Source organism: Pleurodeles waltl, chromosome 5 (assembly GCF_031143425.1).
Source record: "Pleurodeles waltl isolate 20211129_DDA chromosome 5, aPleWal1.hap1.20221129, whole genome shotgun sequence".
NCBI classification, from domain to species: domain Eukaryota; kingdom Metazoa; phylum Chordata; class Amphibia; order Caudata; family Salamandridae; genus Pleurodeles; species Pleurodeles waltl.
This window is the reverse complement of record NC_090444.1, coordinates 974,649,290-974,673,678: the sequence shown is the minus strand read 5'-3', so window position 1 is coordinate 974,673,678 and position 24,389 is coordinate 974,649,290. Positions and strand designations below refer to the sequence as shown.

The following is a 24,389-nucleotide window of genomic DNA, read 5'->3' as shown; positions in this document are numbered from 1 at the left end:
ACAGGCCCAAGCAGGGACGTTGCAACAGGAACTTGTCTGCAATTACTCTCTGCCCTTTTTCTGAGCACCTTTCACTGAAAGCCCTGGTAGAAAGGTTAATTGAAAAAGGTTGGGGGGAACAGATGGGTCTCAGAAGATGGCTCATGCACTGAGGGAAGGGGCAGCGACCAGGTGCATTGGGTAAGGAGTGGGATAGCTATGAATCCGGTGGAATCTCCTTGGCTTTGTGATTGGAAGGCCTAATTTCAATTTTAGGTAGAGGAAAAGATAACCAAAAGCAAAGGTCATACAGGAGTGCTAAAACGCATGCATGCACTTGAGCTCTTTGTTGGATTGTTTGCTTCAAATACAGTTAGTTTAAATACCCATATAAGCACTCACGCACTTAAAGGCATTATTAACAAGGCGTGTTCTACGATTTAGTTAAGTGCCTCAGGATTAATCCGACACGGGTTTCATTCTGCGATTTATTCAGAGACATGGGCAGCATCTGGGGTCAGCAATCAGTCAGTGGTGTGTCTCCTATGTCGCCGGTATACAATTTGGGGCATCCACTAGGCGTCTGGGAACTCGCAGGGAAGGATCCCGTTGGTGTCTGTCCTAGGATGCGGGTTTGATTTGTGTTACTGAAATCAGGAAATACAAAGATTAGGCATGGCACATACGTGTGCCACAGATTCCATCTATCACATGTACGTGCTAATAGACAATTAAAAAATGGATTGTGGAACTAGATGCACTAATGATCTGTTATATATTATTCCTGACAGTTTGTTCTAAACTTACATTTATGCTGCACATTCATCTACAAACCTGCAACGCTTTGGAAAGTAAAGACCTATTTTTTTATGAACAATTGGTCAGATGTACTAAGAGATGTTGCGGTAGCAACCCAGTGATTTGCCAAATCACAGGAGTTGGAACCACAAAATTCCCTTTTCCTATTATTAATCTGATTTGGAAAGTTTTTGCTGAATCGCAAAATGGGATAAGCAGACCATGATGAATCGCAATTTGGAAGTCACATGAAATGGGTTTTCCTTACAAATTGTGAGTTACTATGGTATGTATCACACATTACCTGTTGCGAACCGTTGAACAGTTAACGTCTGATTTGCAAAGGGGAATGGCTCCTATTTGGACCCCTTCCTATTTGTGAGTCGGGGTGGCAGCCTCAGAAGGAGTGGGTTGTAGTCCAGGTGACCACCGCCTTCTCCCACGAAGTTTTCCAAAACAACTTTTTTTTGTTTTTAAAGTATCCCCTGTTCTCGTACAGAAACCCAGCTTTTCCTTTGTGGGATGTAGTCACAGGGCTGGTGGTCTGCTACCCCTTGCAGACTACTACACTTGTGGTTGTAGACAATCACAATGATTACAGCCAATGATGTGGGTGGGTGTTGCAAATTGCAACCAGCTCAATTAATATTAATTAAGCTGTTTTTTCTGAAACCTGACGCTATTTGTTATTATGTGAACTGACCGATTAGTCCATAGGTCAGTTCTCAAAATCCAATGCCATTTGCAAAACGACTATGCTCAATTGGTGACCACTTTTTGGGAATAGGATAATAGTACATCTGACCCAAAGGGGAGAGGGCGTGGCTTAACCACTGGAGCTGCGGACTCTAGAGCTGGAGAAACAGGTTTGAGTTTGGACATCAGCTCACCATTCTGTGATTCTGGGCAAAACACTTAATCTCCCTGCACCTACAATCCAGTGCCTTGAGACCCTCACGGGTGATCTGCTGTGCTTTTCAAATCCTCGTTTTAATTATTAACTTAAAGTATTCAGATTTGAGGAGATGTGATTACTTTTTTCTGTATCCCATGTTCTGCATTGTGGATCAAGCAAAAACCACAATGAATTTCCTGATTTTTTTTAAATGTGGAACTAGGTTAACATCTGTCTTATTCACTTTTGGACAGGTACATGGAAAAGTAATAAATCTTCATATAAGTACAATTTGTGAATGTTTACTTCTGCCCATTTAGTATATGTTCCACCTGTTGAACTGAAAATAGTGGTGGGCAAAACGCTGTGTGCCTAAGTTTTTTTTTTTGTTTTTTTACAAAATCTGATTCAATTGTTGAACTATACAAAGATTCTTGTTTGATTAAATATTTATCTAGCATAATAATCTATGTATAGTATTTAGAGGGTACATTTTGAGCTCCTTCAGGTGTGTATTGTATTGTAAAGTTGTTTTGCGGTTTGAGGCTGCACATATGTATTATTTACTTTGGGTTGGCGGATAATATAATCCACTTACTTTTGTTATACCCTCCTTAGCTTTTAAATCAGGAGGCTCTGCAGCAGTCTTGGCAGTTAAATTTGTTTAAGAGGTGTGATTTTAGGTCCTTTCAAAATAACCTTTGTTTTCTTTCTGAAAGGTGCTATTGGCAAACGCAAAAAGCAAAAGCGTATGTGGATTTTATGCAAAAGAATTACCGTCCTGATTTCACCTACGAAGACTTTGGTCCGATGTTCACAGCAGAGTTCTACGATGCCGACAAGTGGGCAGATCTCTTCAAAGCTTCTGGTGCTAAATACGTTGTCCTGACTTCAAAGCATCATGAAGGTAAGTGATCTATTTGTGACCAAGACTATTAGGTACCATACATTACTGGGCATGGCTTCCACTTCATAGCTGGGAATAACACTTCATCTAGTTGCCATTTGTAAAGCACAGTGGGGACAAGTACAATTCTGTGTAGCTGAAATCTTTGACATCAACATAAAGACTGTTTCAAAACCAATGTGCGCTACAGTACTGCTCAATCAGTAGTACTTTAGCACTGATTAATTGTTGAAACAGACATACTAAGAACTGGTTGCAAATTACTGGTCAATATTTTGCAAACTTCTCTGTACTATTTGGTGGGTTTGAAAAATGAAGAGTAGTAAGGGGTCACAATTCAACCAACCTCATGAATATTAATTCGATAGGTTGCAAATTGTGACTTATATGATTTGCAGTCATCACAGGAATGGTGACCTGCTGGGATCGGTAGACCACCATGTCTGTAATTGCTTTTAAATAAGCCAATGTGTTTTTTTTAAATGCATCTCGTTTTCATTGAAGGAAAATGGGATGCAATTACAAAAAATATAACTAAATTTTTTTCGCGTAGACAGTGGTCCATCGACCTCTGCCTAATCTTAAAAAATATTTTTGTTCAAAATTCTAAAAGGAGCAGAGGTCCATATGCGAATGTTGTGAATAGCTTACAATCACATGTTTGCAGTCTAAAATGTTTTGTAACCAGATTTCAGTCGCAACGCTTTAATACATACCATTTAGATTCAATATGTCGAAGGGACGCTCCCCCACCCCCAAACATGCCCTCTGTCGTAAATCCAAATTGTAATTCAGTAACATGTTACCAAATCAGAATTCGAGTTTTGTACATACTAAAAAGGCCTTTTTGCGATTGTAAACGGCCTGGTCCTGGAAGTTGGACGTTTTGCAAATGCAAAAAGGCTTCATACATTTGGCCCTAAATGCTTGCAGGGAAACAACTTATGTATTTTTCCTCAAAAGGGTTCTATGTTATTTATAATAAATAATACAAAAAAAAAAATAATATATGCAGCAGTGTTTGAAGGGAGTATGTGCGCCAAATGTTGTTTGAAACCTTTTTTTCCTCGCTAATATGTACAGTTGCTACAAGGTAATCTGCTATTGAAAACAATTGATTTTGACTAAAATGAAATAAGTAAGATTAAGTGAAATAAAATGAAAAATTAAAGCCAAGGTAGGTAGAAGTCCGTTTTGAGTAAAAGTAAGTGGCTTTGTGAGTTCTTTAATGTTTTATTTTATTGTCCAAGCTCAGCCAGTGGCCCTCAGTTTCGCTTTTTAGTTTGGCTTTGTATTATGTGTATACTTTGTCAAAAAAGAATACACTCATTAATTAAAGCTATTCAATTATCTACTTTGCTGCTGTTCACTACAGCTTGTTATATACTAAAAGTTCACTTTCAGACGTCTCGTCCACGAAAAGGAGGTTGTTTATTTGGTTATTTGTGAAGCTGCGTGATGTAATTCCAAATTTCAGGTTTTTTTTTATTGGAACTTGCGAGCCAAGTAGCATTGCAAGAGTATTCTATGAGGAAAAATATGCACAGATTCCCTAGTTACAAGTTCTTATTTCCTTTTAAAAGTCTTGAGGCTTGACTTTGGACCACGATGTATCAAAAAGTTTTCTTCCCTGATGTCATTCCCTACTGAAGACATGAAGGGAATGCACTTGCATTTTGTGTAACCTAAATGGAGTTGGGGTTGGATCCTGCAGGCTGTTTGACTGGTATTCTAACTTTATATGTTTAACACAGAAGTAAGAACTGGGTGGCCTTCACCATATGCTTAATTCATCTTGATTAATGAGTCTTCCTAGCTCCTGATGTACCCTCTCTTGTTTGGCTAGTCAAGATAAATGTGGCCAAGGGTTTGCAACTTGTGAAATGAGACAACAAGTCCACTAGGGCTCATTTAAGATTAAAATGTTTTCATACAGACTGGTTCTTGTTGTATTGTTCATCTGCAGTCTTCTCCTACACAGAAACCTTTGTGCATTGGCAAATGGTTTTATATCAGTAGGTGCTGAGATTTTAGCATCATCTGCCATCACAACTCCAGAATTTTTGGAAAGTGAAGTTCAATCCGCCATTTTGAACCAAAAATGTATGACAGCGCCTGGCAGTGACAACATTTTATCTGACAGATATCCATCACCACAATCTACCTATCTGAGTCCCAATTCTATAGGTTGCATAAAATAGAATCTAGTAATTTGGGAAAGTCCCAGGTTCTTGGAGGGCCGCAGTTAATGTCCATCTGCACAAAAAAGGTCATTGGAATTAACCAGGGAATTATCATCCAATCTCTCTCCTGGACAGGGAAGGAAAAATCTAAAGCCAGACTACTCCTAACTCGGGTAGAGGCCTGGGCTGAGGGCCATTAAATTGAGGTCTCCATTCCAAACTGGCTTTCACAAGTCACAAGGTACGACTGATCAAGCAGACAGATTGTATTCCACCTGCCTAAAGTACACCTTGATAAAACAATTGGCTCTTTTCTTAATGTTTATTGACCTTAGTACCGCTTTTGACTCTGTAGATAGGCTGGCCCTCTGGCATGCCTTAGAAGAACAGGGCATTAACAACAAGCTCCTGTGCACCATATAGCTGCTTCATCAGAACAGCACAGCTGTACTGAGATTTAGTCCCAAGTTTTGACCTAGAACTGGGCATAAGGCAAAGGTGCGTACTTGCACCATTATTATTGAATTTATTTGTTAAGATACCAGCAGTCAATTACTAGCCTTGAACCTGGATGTCCTCACGATTTAGGGGGAATCAAAACACCAATGCTGCTCACCAATGATGCTGTTATTGGCCAGTCCTGAGCTTTCCATGCACAAACTTCCTAAATGTTTCGAAATGTATTGTTCCAAGAACAATCTTAAAATAAACATATCAAAAACTAAATATCTATTCGTAGCACAGTTTGAAAAATTCATTTTGAGTATATAATCAGCCGTTAGATCGAGTTGACTCCTACAGCTACCTAGGGATAAGTTTCAATGCCAATTTAAACTGGGGCTAACAGGGAAAAAGAGTCAAATGAATGTGCCCCAGCAGTCAACTGCCTCCCTCTGCTTCAGCAGTAGTGTTGGACAGAGAGCAATTAAACCACCTTGACGGGCCTATAAAGCCAAAGCACATGCTGCCGGCCCATATGGTGCTGTGGGGACCGGCAAAGCATCTGGTCTCCAGAAAATCGATACCAATTCTTACACTGCTTGTTATAACTTGGTGCTGGAACCCCATTGGCAGCACTTAGACATAGGTTGGGCTTAAATAACACCAAAGCTATTGCGGCATCAAAAGACTCTTCTGTTTTGGCCTTAAATCTGGACCAGTTCGAACTTATCAACCTACCTCAAGCCAATTTGCTAACTTTGGGACAGCAGCAACTCCCGTAAGCTCCCATGTCTTAAGCACATAGCAAGCACTATCAACTGCGTTGGTTGCTATGAATACTGGACTAACCCAGAAGCTCTGGAACCCTCAAGCCTAAAAAGATTAAAAGGGAAATATTGGTGGTGGCACTCTTAGCAGCAGATTGTTGCTCACTTTACAGGAGATTAAACCCATATCTGGTTTTGAGAATTGGAGGTGGTGTTAGGAATAAATTCAATAATATTTAACAAAATATTTGTTGTTACTATAGTGAATAGCAAGTCTACAAAAGTGCGTATTTCTAGTTCCCTATGCCTGATTTCCACTTTGACAATAGATGTTTTGCTTCCATTTTAAGGGCCGTTTGATGTCATCTCAGCTATCCTGTGCATTGAAAGCAACAAGATCCTCTTTGAGACTAAGAAAAGTTTACCTTAAATACAGAGGGCTCATTAGAAGATGTTTGCTTCATGTGACAGCTAAAAAACAGAGCAGACCTAGAGCTGTGGAATAAGATGATAATATTGTCGACAAACTTGGACAACTTAAATAACTGTTTCCTAATTTGATTACTATTTAGCACTTTACCATCATGAGAATGATGACAGATTGCTTGAATATGACGAGAGCCTGAGGATTCCTATCTCAGACCTATCTATAAGAACTTGTCAGTGATAGAAACATATTTTATTGTTTGTGCACAAAAGGATTAGCGCATTACAACATTATCATTCACAAATGTTTTGTCCCTTAGTCCTCAGTGTTAAAGCCATATATTTACAGCGAGCCCAATTGAAGGCCTTTGCGACAGCCAAGCCTTCTGTTTACATTTTGACTGTATCCACCGGTTAATCGATTTTCTTGATGTTGTCAGAAGTTTGCTTGAGTGGCACAAAATAGGTCTATCCTTGGTGGACGATTAGCAGAAGCAAAGGGCCAAACCCAGCAAGGAGACTCCTTTTGCATGCCTTGACATCACTGATTAATACAATAGCCCTGTAAGGCTGCGCTTTCTAGTCTCCTTTCCGGTGCTGGTATTTCACCTTAAGATATTTGATACTTGCACAGTTACAAACAGCAGACTCTGGTGCCCAGAACTACCGGATGCTTTTATTCTATAAAATGGAGATCTGACTCGTCGTTGCGCTGTACTGATGTCAGAGAACTGCAGTGTTTTCAGGGCACCTTCTTCATTTATCAGTACATTCGGGCTAAATTGTATTTGAGGCTCGAAGACAATTTACTCTGAGTGACTTGTAATGTTGGGTCAGCTGTATACAGAGACTTAGGGCCAGATGTAGGTAAGCATAATTTTGCGACTTGCAATTTGCGAGTCACAGCGACTCGCAAATTGCAACTCGCAAAACCAAATGCAGAAAGGTGTCTCAGACACCTTCTGCGACTCGCTATGGGGTCGCAAAGACCCACCTCATTAATATTAATGAGGTGGGTCGCAGTTTGCGACCCCATAGCGAGTCCATGCACTCACAGGGATGGTGGCCTGCTGGAGACAGCAGACTTCCATGTCTGTGACTGCTTTTTTAATAAAGCAGTTATTTTTTTATTTTTGCAGCCCATTTTCCTTAAAGGAAAACGAGCTGCAAAAAGAAAAAACTTCCGAAACCATTTGGTTTCGTTTTTTTCAGAGTAGGCAGTGGTCCATAGGACCACTGCCTGCTCTGAAAAAACATTTTTGTCGACATTCACAAAGGGGAAGGGGTCCCATGGGGACCCCTTCCCTTTTGCGAATGCGTTACTACCCACTTCAAGTGGATGGTAACTGCGAGTTGGTTTGCGACCGCATTCGCGGTCACAAAGCAACTCAGCATGGCGATGCGGTCGCAAATAGGAAGGGAACACCCCTTCCTATTTGCGAGTCGCAGCCTCAAATTGCGAGTCGGTACCGACTCGCAATTTGAGGTTGTGCATCGCGTTAGGCCTTTTGCATGCCGCAAACTGTGATTTTCGCAGTTTGTGACGTGCAAAAGGCTACCTACATCTGGCCCTGTGAAACGTGTGAAATCGTAGAAGAATTAATATCTTTGCTGTGGGCTGTCCTACCTGTCAATGGCATATCAAGGGTGAGATGGACCAGAGTGCAGCGGTCTTGTAGCACACACTAGTTAAAATTGGCATCTAGAGTGCGCATCAAACGCCTGAGCCCCGCTCCCACAGCAACTCCTGCGCTATTGATAGCTACACCTTTGCTGGCTTTAATCTTGTGAATATAAGACCAATATTACTGGGCTTTAAATTTGCTCCAAAAGGCTTCCCACTTCTGTGCTGATTCCTCGATTCAGTGGTCTCCTCACCGTGTACGTCCTTAAATGTCAGGGGTGTAGATCATGAGAGAAAAATAAAACACCTGTTCCACACTCTGTCTCGTGATGTGTTTCCAGGTGCGTCAGAGGACACGTGTGCATTAATCAGCACTCGTTGCTGACACTGAAAGTAGTTGTGTAACCTCTTCAAGACAAATTATTTTCTCTCTGGACATTATCGCTAATGTGGATGCTACACCAATCCCAGCTTCACCTGGCACGGGGAGAATAGTATGCATAGTATATTTAGTAAGGACCTGCTGCCGTATTTGCAGCACCCTATGTCTAATGGAGAACATACAAGCAAGTAATAGCCTCTAATTCAGAAATGTAATGACGCACGCACCTTGATGTGAATGAATGTTATTAGCAGTTATCGTGTTTCTTTGTTGCTTTTTTTAAATGGTTGTGCTCTGCGCATACAATTGTTATTTGTATATGTGTGTGTTGTGAAGTTGCCTTAATTACAGCAATAAAAGAGTTATCAATATGTATAGTCACCATTCTAACACTGCTTGCGTTTTTAGTACTTTACCTCTGTGAGCATTTCTAATCTTCAATCCAAACTGTTTGTTTAAAGAGTGTTTTATTTTGTCTTCAGGTTTCACCCTGTGGGGCTCCAAGTACTCTTGGAACTGGAATTCGGTTGATATGGGATCAAGAAGAGATTTGGTGGGTGAACTGGAAACTGCAATTAGAACGAAGACAGATTTGCACTTTGGACTTTATCACTCTCTTTTTGAGTGGTTTAACCCTCTTTTTCTCACAGATAAACAAAATCAATTTAAGACAAGGCTATTCCCCAAATCCAAGTCGATACCGGAGCTGTATGAACTTGTGAAACTATACAAGCCAGAGATACTGTGGTCAGATGGCGATGGTAATGCACCTGATACTTACTGGAACAGCACAGACTTTTTAGCCTGGCTCTACAATGAAAGGTATTTATCTACAATTTATAATATATAAATTGAAAACTTGCCCATCTGTGCTTTATTTTGAAGGTAGTAAAGTTGTATTATTTAATTAAGTAGACTAAGCAAACAACACTTAATAAGATTAAATGCAATCTTGATCATCTGTCTCAAATATCAAACGTTATGCTGCTTAAGTATCATGTACTAATGCACGAACCAATAAGCAAGTACTTATGTAAACACTACTTCATCTCATACAATAATGCACCAGTATCTTACAACATTATTCCAGGAAATTAGTTACTAAAAAGTAATATCACACCATACATTTTAAAACATCTAAATACTTATCCAAGCAACTAGATGAAATATTGGTGAAATTGTTCTGGGCAGGCAAACAGAACAGAGTTCGTCTTGAAATCCTAAAATAAGTTATGGGATGGGGGGGCCTCGGACTCTCTGATCTTCGGTTGTATTACTTTTGCAGGGAGACTGCAATATGCCACAATATGGTGTGATGACAATCCCAATTGGGAGAAAGGTTTGCTATGTAGGTCTACTGGAGCACAATGGCTGCCTCAACTCTTGATGAGTGGGAACGGCTGTCCTGAGCAGGTACCGCTGATAGTTAAACAGGTGACTCAAGTTTGGGAGAGGGTGGTCCTCATTGTCCTTCGGCAAAGGGGGAACAGGGTCAGGACTGATATGCATTTGGCTGGATCCAAACTGGGGTGGCATGGTGAGCAAAAGAACAGTGGATTAAGCCGAGGTCTGTATCTGGGGGTGAGTGTTTGAAAAGTTTCAGCACTCTGTCTGTCATCCTTTTGTGTTGCTAAAGTTGCCCTAATTGGGAAGGGTATGCCCAGACGTGGGTCCCATGCTCACTGTGCCACTGGATTGAAACTAGCCTGGCTGATGAAGGGTGATACCTTGAAACCGGCCCCAGGATGCTTTTTTCCAGCCCAGGGAGGACCTGGCCTGGCAGTTCGGGCTGTACTGTTCACATGGAGATCAGGGTCAAGACTGATTTGCATATGGCTGGGTCCAAACTGGAGTAGCATGGTGAGTAAGAGGACGATGGATTAAACCCAGATCTGTGACTGGGGCTTGGTGGTTGATAAGTTTCATCACTCTGTCCATTATCTTTTTGAGTTACATAAGATCTACAACAATCTGTCATCGGATTTCCCTAGAAGTAATGAACCAGGCTCTACATTTATCCACATGACATGGGCGTTCAAGATCTTAACGAGGCACTGGGAGGAAGTGACTGGGAGATTAGCACGAGTGACTGGGGTGGACATCCAACTGACGATTCAGCACTGTTTGCTGGGCATGATCCCCATCCTAAAAAGAAGGCGATGCACTATAGGTTTGAAAAACTAATTCTTCTGTGGCAAAAGGGTGGGTTGCAATACACTGAGTGGCCAGTGCTGGGCCCACAGCAGATAGGTGGCAACAAGACAGGTTGGAGTGAGCACTGGCGGAAGAGATCTACCTCAAGCAGAAACAGATGGATGAAAAGGTTGAGGAAAATCTCAGGGAGTGGGTGAACATGCTTCACCGCCCAGCTGGTAAAGTGGACTCATCGGAGGACGAACGGTCCTCGGAGAGGGATGGACAGTGAAGGAGGGAGTGCCCGATAGGGTGTGTCGGATCACACACTGCAAATATGCTATATATAAAGGGAACAGGGTCAGGGCTGGTGGGAGGGTGACTTCCGTTATCGCATTTGAGTGGCTTTGCTTCATCCCGACAGTGTGAAGGTTCTATTGTGTGCGTAGGGGGGGTTATTGTTTGTTTTTATCTTGTGTTGTAAATTGTTATCATGAGATTGGCATGGTACATGTCAGGAGTGGAGCAACTACAGTAGAAGTGGGCTTGCTGCTGCATTGCACAATCAGAAGTGCTGTTATGCAACTGTACTGTACTACCTATATACAATCACTTTGAATCTTTGTGTGACTGTTGAAAATGCTCACATATTTTACATTCCAATAAAACAGTATAAAAAACTGCAACAACTGAAACCCCTCTTCCTCCTACCCCCACAAACCCAATTAGTCAGACATTTCACTAGGGTCTGTTTTCAATTCTCTGTTTCTTGGTCTTCCCAAAATGTATGATTCATAAGCTGCAAGTTATTCCAAACTCGGCAGCTAGATTAGTGCTAGGTCTTATCCTTGGAAATAGGTCTTGGGATCAGCTATGCACATTTCACTGGCTCCCCATAGACACAAGAAGCTTATACAGAGCTCAAGATTTAGTCATAATGCAGTTTATAGGAGCAAGACAGATAACTACATGAGAGGCCTGTTCTTCGGAGACATGCCCCCTAGAAGGTTGGGATCCTCATTTCAATTCCTGCTGGATGTTCCCACTCTTGTAAAGCCAGAATTGGTGGACCGTGCTCTCAGTGATAACACCAGCTGCTTGGAATAAAATGTCCATTCAGCTGAGCTCTCAACCAGATTTGACATTGTTTAAAAAATGGTTGTAAAACATATTTGTTTAATCTAATTAACGTAGCCTTGCTAATCATTCTGTTCAGGGCCAGTATTGTAATTTCAGCACTGCAGCAGTGCCAGAATACCTCGTTTTGATGTTTGCATGGTGCACTACATACAAAGTAACTAACATAGCATTCTGACTGTTGTAATTAGTATTGGAGGAAGATGTGGCCATGCCTCCACCTGTCTCTTGTGATATATAAGAAAGGGGCCAATTCTTTCAAATCATAGTACATTACCTCTAAGTATTGCAGTCAACTTTTCCATGTCATAGAGATTCCATCTCAAAGTAGGAAGATCAGGAGCTTTCCATTTCTGATTTACAGTCAATCTGGCCGCAAACCAGAAGCTGGGATGTGAACCTGCCAATCGGGGTTGATAGTACCCACCACTCCCAACAGAACCACTAATGGTCTAACAGTAGCTGTACACTAGTGATGTATTTAATTTTCTGTACAACTTGCATTCAAATTCCCATAGTTTGGCCACATGTCCACCACATACGAGTATACAATCCCGACGGTCACACCCTCTCCAGCAGAGTTCTGTGTCCCCATATTTTGCTCCCAATCGAACTGCTGTTACTCAATGACACATACAAAGCCCTTCCCAACACCTGGCCAACATACCTTAGCACCCTCATACACTTTTACCAGCCGACCAGACATCTATGCTTTATCTCATTCCTGCACACATACAACAACCTCATTGACAAAAACAAAGCAGGAAGTCGCTTGTTCTCCTGCATCACACCCAAAACCTTGAACAACATCCCTCAGCACATCAGGGCCTCATCCTCACTTCTTGAGTTCCACAAGAAGCTGAAGACCTGACTCTTTAAATAAACCCTCGGGGATCATAAGCTCATTAAGCTGCCCAAGTGCCTGGATTGTCTTATGGGTGAATAGTTCGCTCTACAAATCAACATACATAACAAATACCACTGATGCATTGTTTTGTAATCAGTATCTTTACACTTGACACAAATAGAGGAATTTCCTTCTCTTCTTCGAAATTAATATCCAAGACCTCTCGGGAATTGATAAGTCTATATCCTCTGTCTATTTTGCAATCCTTAACACTCATTATAATTCCTAAATAGGCACATAAAACCTCATGATGCTGCCCTTGGTGCAAATACAGTTTGCACCAGTTGACTCCATAGTTTTTGTGGTTGCATACTGATAGGCTATAAAGATTGAGAAGTGCATACACTTGTTTCCTGCACCTTTTTGTGCTCATTATAACTGTATTTTTGATCAGTTTTATCAAAGATAAAAAGTTACAAATTGATGTGTGCTCAATTAGTGCTAAAATTGCAATTAGTGCAGTACTTAGTGAGCATGAAGAACCTTAGCACCTGTTTTAGCATAGCTTATGCCTTTAAGTGAGGCCCATAACCTTCTAACTGAAAGAAACCCATGTAAGCTACTACTCCATTTGATAGCTTTGATCACTGAAGCCACATAGTTATCCAGCTATTTAATATGACGTCTGACAGAAGCACCTCAAATTTTGCCACACTATAAATGTGAGGATTATCACTGAGCTGGTATATTGTGATCTTTAAGCTACTTATTTTACTCCTGTGAGGAGATCTACAACCTGTTAACAGAAATGCATTGTTGAGCCAACAAGGTTATGATCGCTGTCTAGTCATGCCAGTATCTGAATTTCATCAGGAGGTATGCAGGTTTTAGTTCAGTAGTAGGTTTGCCTTTGTTCGAACTATACAATGCTTTCTCTAGTCCTCTCTGGGACGGGTTATCAAAATCTGTTTTGCAAGGGGGAACTAGTATTATGAGTAAAGACCCAGCCTTCCTATCATACGTTATATTCAGTATCTTCAGATGTATTTGACAAGCAGTAAAGTGAGCGGTCTGGGCCGAAATCAATTCAAAACGAAGGAACGCCGAGTAAAAAAAACATCTTGGGGAAAGTATTGATATGTATGAGCTGGGTAACTTATGGAATAGCAATATATCTGCAAAAGCCTTTAAGCAGGCAGTCGATAAATCTTGAAAACTGCAAAGCAGGGTAGCCAATAAACAACAGGTGGCGAAGCGATCCCATGGTTGGCTAGTTTTGTAATCCTACACTGGTATGAAAGAATCGCCCCTTTTGGAAGCCACCTATCACTGGAAAATAAAATAGAGATTTTTGGCACTAAGACTGGGGGATATTCCCACACTAGATTTCTGCCCGAAATGGAGGCAAGAGGGTATAAGTATGGATAAGAAATGTAATTTATGTCATCACGTAGATGAAACGTTACAGCATATCATATGTATTGGCCCAGCTATGGCCACTCAGCGAAGAGGACTGCTGAAAAAATAATTTCATAACGTAGGGATCAGGTTGTGCTGATCAGCTTCGGTGGAGTCATTAGATCCAAGGAACACAATGTTGAACATCAGACTGACCCAGTTCCTGGAAATATTTAAGTCACTCACCAAGGACGTCCCATGTCAGTAAGAAGGGCAAGATGATTGGCAGCTGGGTGCCTTGACAAGACATGTCATAAGCATTCGACCTGCTAGGGTCCTGGACACTCTGAATACCCCTATCCCATCAGGGTGTGCGCAAGCTCGCACCTCACTATCACCCTTTAGGCAGCAGTCGATAGATCAAAGCAATTTAATGATTACCATAACTGAGGCAGTTTATGGTAATCGTTATGTCGGGTTTCCAGGGCCAATGATGTTTTGTGGGTCCCTCTTTCGTTAGGGTGAGTTATTTAGAACCTTATTATCATTTTTTGTGTACTGTCTCATAGACTGAGGTTGCTCAGTCTGCATTATCTGCGCCATTTGCACTCGTCAAATATTTATGATTTTATTAACTTGTATTATTACTTTTATGTAAAAATATTTTACATGTACTATCGGTGCTATTTGCACAAGATGAAATACAGGGTCCGTCTGGTTTATTTTATCGTATCACTTTTTTATACAAGTTTCTCATTTGTTAGACAAATCTATGTTGCTTTACATGTCATATTATTATCTTGAACTGACTTTATTATATGCCTTTTTTAATTGATGTTTATGGCTTAATTGACTAATAAACGGATTATCCTTCACAACAAAATATAATATGCTTCGAGTTAATGTAAACACTTAGAATTAGCAATGAGCTGGATCAGGAAGGTCTTCATGAGATCATCTGTATACCTTGGTTCAATATGTCTCAAAACAGTTTGAGCCTCTTTTAGCCTCTTTTAATAACAGTAAGTATTGGTTTAAACTTGTTCATATGTTTGGTGCCACAGGTTGACATGCTTCATAAACCAGTCTGAGAAAGACAGCAACACAGAGCGATTGTAAGGGACAAAACAATTTTGTGTGTTATTGATGGAAATGGGCGCTATGTTGGGGATGAGAAGTGATTGGGTAGTGGTGATCCATGGCGTGGTGAAAATGAGCATTGTAATGAGGAGTTTGGTGTTGGTAAGCTCTAGAAGTGGGCATTTGAACAATATGACTGAGGACAAGTGGCTGAGGTGGAACTGTTAGTCTTTGTGCTCTAGTGGAGGAACCAGTGTATTGGTGTGGTGGAGGTGACTGATGTGCAGGTGAAAGGTGTGGCTGATGTCAGGAATGTATTTTCTATGGGCATGGCTTTGCAGCATGGCCAACAGGATGCTTTTCTGCAGAGCTGCTCTCTAGTCCCCGTTGATCCTGCATTATCCAAGAGTCAAGAGCTGTCAAATCCTTCCAGGGCATGACCGTTAGAGCGGCAAGTGGCACTGTCAACTAGCTTTGAAGATTTCTGCCCCACAACAGAAAGAGAATGGCTGGGTGGCATCCCACTGTACCTATTGTATGATCCAGTTTACTTTAGAGAACAAAATTGATGCTGTTGAGATTATCGCAAACTGATTAAAGGAAGCTGGCTGACAGGGTTGGCACTGCAGAGCAAGAAATGGCCTCACTAAAACCAGAAATCACATACAAGTGAAAGAAGATGACAAAGATCTTGAATTCCATGCTGAAGATTTAGCAGTAAAGGTGAGGATGAGTAAAATGCGGGTGGTTGGGACTCAGAGTGCACAGAAAGAACTGATACTTCAGCATTTCTTGAGCACTGGTTGTCCTCAAAGGTAAGCCCGCAGGGCCTCATAATGTTGTTTACCATGGATAGAGCACACCAGATGTCTGTACTGACACCCCTGCCATGAGGCTTCACTGTACCCTTTGATGTGAAAACCTCAACATTACAGATACTGAAAATAAATATTACAAGCTACTAGAGCACGTGGCCCATACAAAATTAAAAATGACTTCACAGCTTCAATCCAGGTTCCCAGGCAGATGTTCCTCCAGGTAAAACAGAGTTTTAAATACATGCTTCTGTTTCCAGCGAAGTTCAAAAAGAGTTTTTCAGGGAAGTTGAGGCAGTGGTGAACTGGCTCATATAACAACATATTTTGTTTTGGGCAACACTCAGAACATTTATGGGGAGAAGACATGCCAGAAGGAAATAGAGGTGGAGGCCACCCTTCCCCCAGCAGGATGAGAGAGGACAGGAAGGATGCAGTGGTGGCAGAGTTGGCGATACAGGACACATAAGCAGAGGAAAAGTTGATGCAACCACAAGACTCAGACTCTTGGGGTAAATATAGTGGATGCATCAGAAGAGGAGGATCAAAATGATCATGTTCTCACCCCCTTGATGGCTGACTATATGGCATAATGAGTTTGGCCAGGTGTTTGAATGTTTGGCAGTAGTGTGTGGGGAGGAGAGGCGAGAACGGTAGTTAATTACTGTAAAAACTTTAGAGTTAGATAAGTGTGGGGCACACTATCAAGTGTTGGTTTGAAAGACCGGGCTGAGCATTCTTCAACACTCTTTTTCTGATAGGCTCCTCACCCACGTAAATATGTTCTGAATAGGGCTTGAGAAGCAGGCGCAGTATTGATGAGTACAAATTAATGATAGGTACTTGATTGGCTAGTACAAACCAGTCCCATTCCTACATCTAGTACTTATCTTGGTTTCCTGAACTTTGGGAAACCTGCACTTATCTTGGTCTCCTGGTCTTTGGAAAACCTACAGTATTAGGAGTGGTTGCACACACCAACACAATGAGATCAGTAGCTAGAGAGTAATTGGTTTGTTTTCTTTGGTAAAATATCTACATTGATATGCCTTATATGATGGCACCAGTGTTTGGTATAGTCATAAAAAACCCATACCAGTTCTAGGTTGGATCCAGGGGTTTGGGGAGCATATGCCGTGCACATACCTGTATCTTGATTCATAAGAAACTGCTGTGGCACTGTAGACATGGTACCTTGCTGAGAAATGTAGATAGATCAGGTGGTAATATATGGTTCACTCATATTGTAAAATAATGACCCAGAATGTTTGAGTTATGACATCCCGTATCAAGCTTAGAAAAAAGTGCACAAACCTCAAGAGAAGTGGTGTAAATAGTTTTCCGAAAGGAAACCCACATATGACAGTAATTTGAAGTTTACAGGAAAGGAAGGGTTTACTCAACAAGGTACTCTGCTTAAACTAGAGTTGTATTGATTTGGGTGAAAGTGAATGTTCTGTTCCTAGAATGGAAGGATTTTGTTATATCCCTAAGCCAGATATATGTTGGTTGAGGGGGATTTTGATAGGGCTGTCATCTGAAAGATTTTTGTATCTACCCCAAATGCTGCACAAGTGGACCAGATACAGCATACATCATTTAAGCTTTTGAACGATGAGCCATTTTGTAACATATGGGGTGGAGACTTGAGTGGCGGATATAACAGGGACCTATCCTTCCCACCAATAAGTAATATAATGAGTGTTATGAATGCCAACGTTATGGTACAGTGGCTGGGCAACTGGAATCTAAAAGTTGTATGGAGAATATTGCACCCAGAGTCTAGGATATTTTTAGCTACCTTCTTGGTCTATTCCCTCCACACCCAAATAGATAACTTCTTAATGAACCCTCAAAGCCTACAGTTAGTGTGGACTTCTAAATATCTGAGCAAGACCATTTCAGACAATAATCCATTATTTTTGACACTTCATTGGGCCACATCCATAAAATGTATTGCATCTTAGCAGCTACAGGCATCCAGCCTACAAAATGTAGCTTTATAAGAACCATTGGAGAGATTATGGACAATTATTTGAAGGAGAATGAACATTCAGTGAATATAGGAATAATGTGCAAGACCTTTAATGTGACTGTAAGAGGGTAGTGTATAAAAATCTCCAAGAGCATTCATAATACCCTTGTGAGGAAAGAAGACATATTACAGGAAGATAACCAGGAACTACAAATTTAGTCTAAACAGTACCCCAACTCTGAGGTGGAACAATCAGGCAAACGTAAATATTGGGAGATGGCAATGCAATGGTTGCATTGCTTTGATTACGGATCATACATCAATAGAGTGCATGCAGAGGTGGACAAATCCAGCGCACTTCTGGCCATGCTGCGCAGAAAAGACCAGCGTGGACCTGTGCTTATTATCTCTATATGGAACACCACTGGTGATGTAGTTAACTCCTAAAGTTAAATAAACAAACTTTTTGAGAACTATTATAAATTATTAAACACAGAGAATTGGCTCTCAGAGTGTGTCCTAGTAGAGAAAGATTTGTCAGTGGCTAATCTGCAACCTCTCCCCAAGGAGTGGAGCAAGGTGTTGGAACAACCAATAACCCGAGACGAAGTATGCAAAGCTATAAGTACAGTGTGTAAAAATAAAGCTTAAGGTTCTGATGGTCTGCCATCGGATTTTTGAGGCGCTTGCTAACCAGCTGTTTGTTTCTTGTTGAATTGTATGAAAGCAAGAAGAAAGGGTTGCTTCTGAAATTATTGAGAGGCTCTAAATGTGGTCCTTTTCAAGGAGGGTAGGGACCCACTAGAGAAAGCAGCTTACAGACCACTATCACTGCTTGATGCAGACTATAGGAAATTGAGCAAAATAGTGGCTGTGAGATTACCTTCTATGTTACCAACTATGTTGCACATAGAACAGAGCAGCTTTGTGGCCAGCTGGAAACTGAACATGGGCATTTCATATAATAAGAGAGGCACCTGAAGACCACCTGAGGGGGTCGATTGCCACCCTGGACATTGAATAAAATGTTGATAGCCTGTTATGGACCTTCCTGTATGAAGTATTGACTTGAAGAGGTTTGTGTCCAAATATAAGTGGTTGGATCAGGCATTTCTATGTAGAGCCAATAGCTAGGACACTACTGTCCTAGGTTACTTGATGGAGTTTGAAGAAGAGAAGGGAATTAGGCAAGTGTCCATTGCCCCCCTTGTTTTTTCTTCAGCCAGTGAGCCTGTATCTGCACCTTTTTGACACTATACGGTCACACTACTCTGGAGGTATCTTGCTCAAGGCATATAATATCTGTAGGAAATTGAATTACTGGCTTTGGGGGGGGTGAAATCCTACTCAAGCAGCTACCACAATTTCTGTCAGTGTGAAGTCAGAAGCAACCTCAAATTAACCTGTGCTTAACCCTCTGGTAAGTTGGCACAAAAGCAGTCAGGCTTCATTTAGAGGCAATGTGTAAAGTATTTATGCAACATTTCAGACCGTAATAAAGTGAAAACACAACACTAGAAAAATCCCACACAATTTCGTAAAATAGAGTACAATTTAATAAATTATTTGAGACCAAAACAGCAAAAATCCAATCAGTAATACAGGAAATATGCCATTTTAATGGTTTAAGTGAAAATAGTACCTAAAAGCACAACTGTGGTTATCTGGTTGCACTAGGCTAAGGCAAAGTCACAAGTTCAGGCCGACTGCAATGAAACACGGGCTGGATATAGGGACCGCTGAACAAAGTACCTTAACTCTTGTTTGCAGAGCGTTGCAAGATGGCGTGTTGAGGATGCATCAGACAGGGGTGGTTCTGATGAGCTGTGGGCAGGGATGCAAGGTTATGCGTCGAAAGTGCTTCATGCAGCAGCTGCTCTGATGAAGCCATCAACAAGGCTAGAGATGCAAAGTCCTGTGCTGTTGTCGAGTATGCCGTTGACGAAGGCTTACGATGCAAAGTCCTGTGTCAGGGATGTGTCACGCCGTTGTGGTTTTGAGGAGCTGTGGGCTGTGATGCAAGGTCCTGCATCAGGGATGCATCACACAGCCGCTATTCCGAGGAGCTGCAGGCTGCGATTCGAGGTCCTATATCAAGGATGCGTCACACAGTGGTGGTTCTGGTGCGGAACTGAGAGGAGATGCATCACACTACGCTGGTTGGTTGGTGTTGGTTCTGTCCAAAAAAAACAGCTGGGCTGGCAGAGACCTTCAGACCCACTTCCAAGGGTCCAGGACTGGGGTGGCATCACTTGGGGTGGGGGAAGAGAGGGGAATCACAGCAGGTGGAGTCTAGGTGTTGGAGTCAAGGTGGTTGGAGCCTTTTTGTGTCCCTGAAGCTCTGATCAGGAGGCCGGCCTACTAGCCTTTGGAGTCACTCTGGTGGTCCTGGGTTCAAGAAGTAGGTCCAGTCCTTTTCACTCAGGCAGCAAGCAGGAGGGCAGCAGAGTACAGAGTTGCAGGGCAGAAGAGTATGATTCCTTCTTGCAACAGAGCAGCACATCAGTCTTTCTGAGTCTCCCACCGGTCCACAGGTGTATTTAAGAGTTGAGCCTGAGGGTCCAATATTTTTACTTGGTGCCAGCTTTGAAGGAGGGGAAGGTTCTGAAGGTTTCAACCCTCAGAGGTGTTTGGAATTTCCTGCCTCCCTGTCCTGGCCCCAACTTGTCTGGGGGCATAATAGACTGGTGTGAAACCCTTTGTGGGTGGGCTGAGGCAGAGCCTTTGTGTTGTGGAAGTGTGGTAGGTGACAGCGCCTCTGTCTCATTAAGTCAGAGATGGCTAATCCTGCCAACACCCATTCCCCCTTTATCACTATATGGGAGAAATAATCAAAGACCAACTACCAGTTACACCTAGTCATGTGATCCAGGTTACAGGCTGCAGCCACCAAACGATTAGGGCATGAAAATGCCAATCTTCTAAAAGTAACATTTTCTGAATTGTGACTTAAAATCCAACTTTATATAAAAACAGTTTTAGAAGTTCCTTAGCAGCATCCTGGGCCTAGACAGTAACTTTGCGACAGCATGGTTCCCTTGGGAATTAAAATGGGTACCAGAATTATATTTACATTTTAAAAAGGTAAATGACTGCATATTTGTAGGCTTTGACCAACCTCTTAGCAAATTTTATATGCCAAAAACCTCAATTATGGGTAGCACAGTAAAATTCTTTAGACACCAAACTCAAGTATCTTCTCTGCTCCCAATAGAAAGTTAGCACTTATTAGAAGGCAAGGAATCTAAGATGGCGGCCGGATTTTCCGGCTGATCGCCACTACCGCTCTAGCCCACCTCCAGATCACACGCGGCTCCCATTCACCCGCGAAAGACTCAGATGCCGCGGACGCTGTGCGCCTGCAGCACGGACTGCTGCGGGCGCTTCACGGCTTTCTGGCGGCCCCCGCTAGGATCGGGGCTGCGTCGGCAAGCAGCGGAGGGCCCCGCAAGAAGATGCGAGCGCGGCGCTCGCCCTAGACCCACGCTCCTGTTCCTCTCGACCGATCGCGACCCCCGCCGTTTCTTGGCAACTTTGGTTGGCTTGTGGGGTGTGTGGGATGCCCTGATGGCGCCGAAGTTAAACAGGACCCCTCGCTCCTTACGGGCACGGCAGAACCAAGATCCTGGAGGAACCAGAAAAGACAAAAAGCTACCGGTCCCCGGTTTGAAGGAGCACAGCAATCCTCAAGTGAAAGGGGCCCTGCATAAAACAACCGACATGGAAAAAGACACCAGGTACTCTGTTCCAACAATGTTTACTAGCGTGACTCGGCTTAAGCAAAGGTCCATGGAAAAGGCAGTATGTGACTCGCGATCTAACGTGCTAGGAGTCAATGAGGAGCAGGTACCTGCTGCATCTACATTTCTTGAAGTACGCACTCCTATATGTAATGCAGGGGGGAGGGAGCCACCCAGTCGAGAGACTGATAGTACAAGTCCAGGAAAGAGCGGGGAGGTGGTGCCCCCCTCCCCCCCAATGAGGGTGAGAAATTATCTGAGCAGGATCCCAAAGATTCAAATCAGGGGCCTCAGGAATCTAATTCAGAGAAATGTGAAATACAACCTTGTACGTTAAGCTGCAAGTTAAACTCGCAACAAGCTGAGGGTATGGCCAAGTCCCCAACGACATATGAGACTACCCCCCCAGCTCCAGTCCAGAGGGGGAAAGAGGCGAAACTAGTAAACATGGATCAGGGGTCATTAGATACAGCAGAAACATTTTTTTCTCTCTCCGATCAGTCTATAGACTCAGACTTGGACGAAGAAATCCCTTTAACAGACTCAGATATTGAGAGTAGCTCTGCAGCAAGTATCTGGGTATCCAACTACTCAACATGTAGAAGAAAATCAGTTGAGCAAACTGATGTTAGGGGTAGTTCAGGGGCCAAGCTTAGGAGAGACCCGCTTAAGCCTCAAGAGGAGGATGGTGAAATGCAGTGGGACTATACGGCCACCCAACAGGCCTTTTCTAAAAGTGATTCGGCCTGCAGTACTCTAGTGCCCCCTTCCATGGGTGGCCCTGCAGAGCCTCCCTCGTTGGATCTTATCTACAGGACAATGGTTCAGAATCATGAACAGGCACAGAGGGAGAGCAGGAAAATGAAAGCAGCAAACAGACAGTTACAATTATCCATTAAAAAAGTGGGCAAATCTTGCCAGGACATTGGTGCACGCATCGCCACCATGGAGACTCGAACAGAGGAGCTGGAAATCCAAGTTAAAGCAGCAACAGCACAGACGACGACACAAGGACAGCAGATCTCGGATATTCAATGGAAACTGGAAGATGCGGAAAACCGCCAGCGGCGGAATAACTTGAGGATTTTGGGTATAGCAGAGGACCTTGAGGGGCAGGATACTAGGGCCTACATAGCTTTACTTTTTAAGAAAGCATTCCCAGACCTGATTGGGTGGGATTGGGAAAAGGAGATTCAGAGAGCACACCGTTTTCCGTTAATGAGGAAAAAACAAGCCTTGACCTCTGCCGGTAGAGACCAGAGCTATCCACGGGCTATTATAGTGTATTTTGGTAATTTTTTATTGAGACAGGCTGTGTTTGAAAAAGCTCGCCCCAATTCAAAGGTGATGGTGGAAGGTGTATCATTCTTTAGTAGGCCAGACTTTGCACACGCCACGGTAGAGAGACGGTGGCGACTCTGGCAGATGATTGCTCAATTCCAAGAGTTGGGGGCGGAAGCCTACTTGTTAAGCCCTGCACGTCTAAAAGTTGTCTATAAAACAACTATAAGATTTTTTCTCTCAGAAATTAAGGCAGGGGAATATGTACAGCAACTGAAAACTGGTCAAGTGCAGGGGGTACGGGAGAAGGGGGGGGAGGGCTTGCCGTAAATAGCCGTTTATATGTAAATGTATGTGATATTGATTGGGGGTAGGTAAACTCCCCCCTCACTCCGCTCTTTACCCTCCCATTTTTTATTTTTATTTTTTTATTTTATTATTTTGGCCTTTTTTTATTTTTTGAATTGTGTATTGGTCAAGGGTTTCGATCGGGAGGGTGAAGAAGAGGGGCCGCGGGTAAGGATTGGTAATAGATGTGTGAAGGTGTTTTTTTAACGTATGGGTGGGCTAACGGGAGTGGGACTGGCTAATACCATCTTACAGGCTCAGCAGCCTGGCAATTCCATTTGTAGGGGTAAGGGTTGGGGGGTGGGTTAAAGGAGGGTGGGGGGTCACAGGGACAAAAAGGATAATGGGACACACAGCGGGGGGAGTGGGGATGGCTCTCATCAGTGGAAAAAGGGACAGGGTGTGAAAGCAGCAAATTTGAATGGGGCATACAGGGGAGCCAGAAGGACCAACATCCATGAAAATTGGACAGTTAAGTGAAATACGTATTGCCACAGTGAATGTTTGTGGGCTCAATAATAACAAAAAACGGCAGCTTGTAGGAGAGGTTTTCAAGTCATGGAATGTCGATATTATTTGTATGCAGGAAACACATATCCCAGTTACACAAAAGCAACTAATGGAGTTTTATGGCTGGAAGCTAGCGGTTTTTACACGACAACACACAACCACTAGAGGGGTCGCGATATTAACTCGGATCAGTACTTTGGTTATACATAAACAATTCGCTGATAAACTCGCAGGCTGGTTCTGTTGGAATGTTCGGTTAAGGGGCTAAGGTTCACTCTATGTTCTATTTATGGATCCAACACAGATGATCCAGAGATACTGGATTGGCTTAATTTAGAACTTGCGACCTGGGCAACACCTATCATAATGTGTGGAGATTTCAATATACATTTAGATAATAAAGAACCCATTCAGGAACAAACACTCTACCTGGGTAGAAAGAATAAAGTTTTTAGGGCACTTCAATCATTGGCCATTAATCATGGCTTGATTGACGTCTGGCAGCTGTGTTGCCCGCAGGATTCAGGGTTCACCTTTTTTTCTGCCCCGCATAAGAAATTAGTCAGGCTAGACTACTTTTTTGTGACAGCCTTTCTACAAAACCAAATAAGGATCAACAGACTTCCTAGAATCATATCAGACCATAACCCATTGGTTTTGGCTTTAGAGATTGGGAGAAAGGGCCCGCAGCCTAGATCTTGGACATTTGATAGGGCACTATTA

At 42.5% G+C, this 24,389-nt stretch overlaps 1 protein-coding gene across 1 annotated transcript in view; it reads left to right on the top strand.

Annotated features, from left to right (window-relative positions):
• The window catches only part of FUCA2 (alpha-L-fucosidase 2), a 214,354-nt gene that overhangs the window by 95,092 nt on the left and 94,873 nt on the right, over positions 1-24,389 (top strand). The window contains exons 2-3 of the mRNA XM_069235122.1: positions 2,392-2,579; positions 8,885-9,224. Of these exons, the coding sequence (XP_069091223.1) occupies positions 2,392-2,579; positions 8,885-9,224 (528 nt within the window). The remainder of the gene's footprint in view (positions 1-2,391; positions 2,580-8,884; positions 9,225-24,389) is intronic.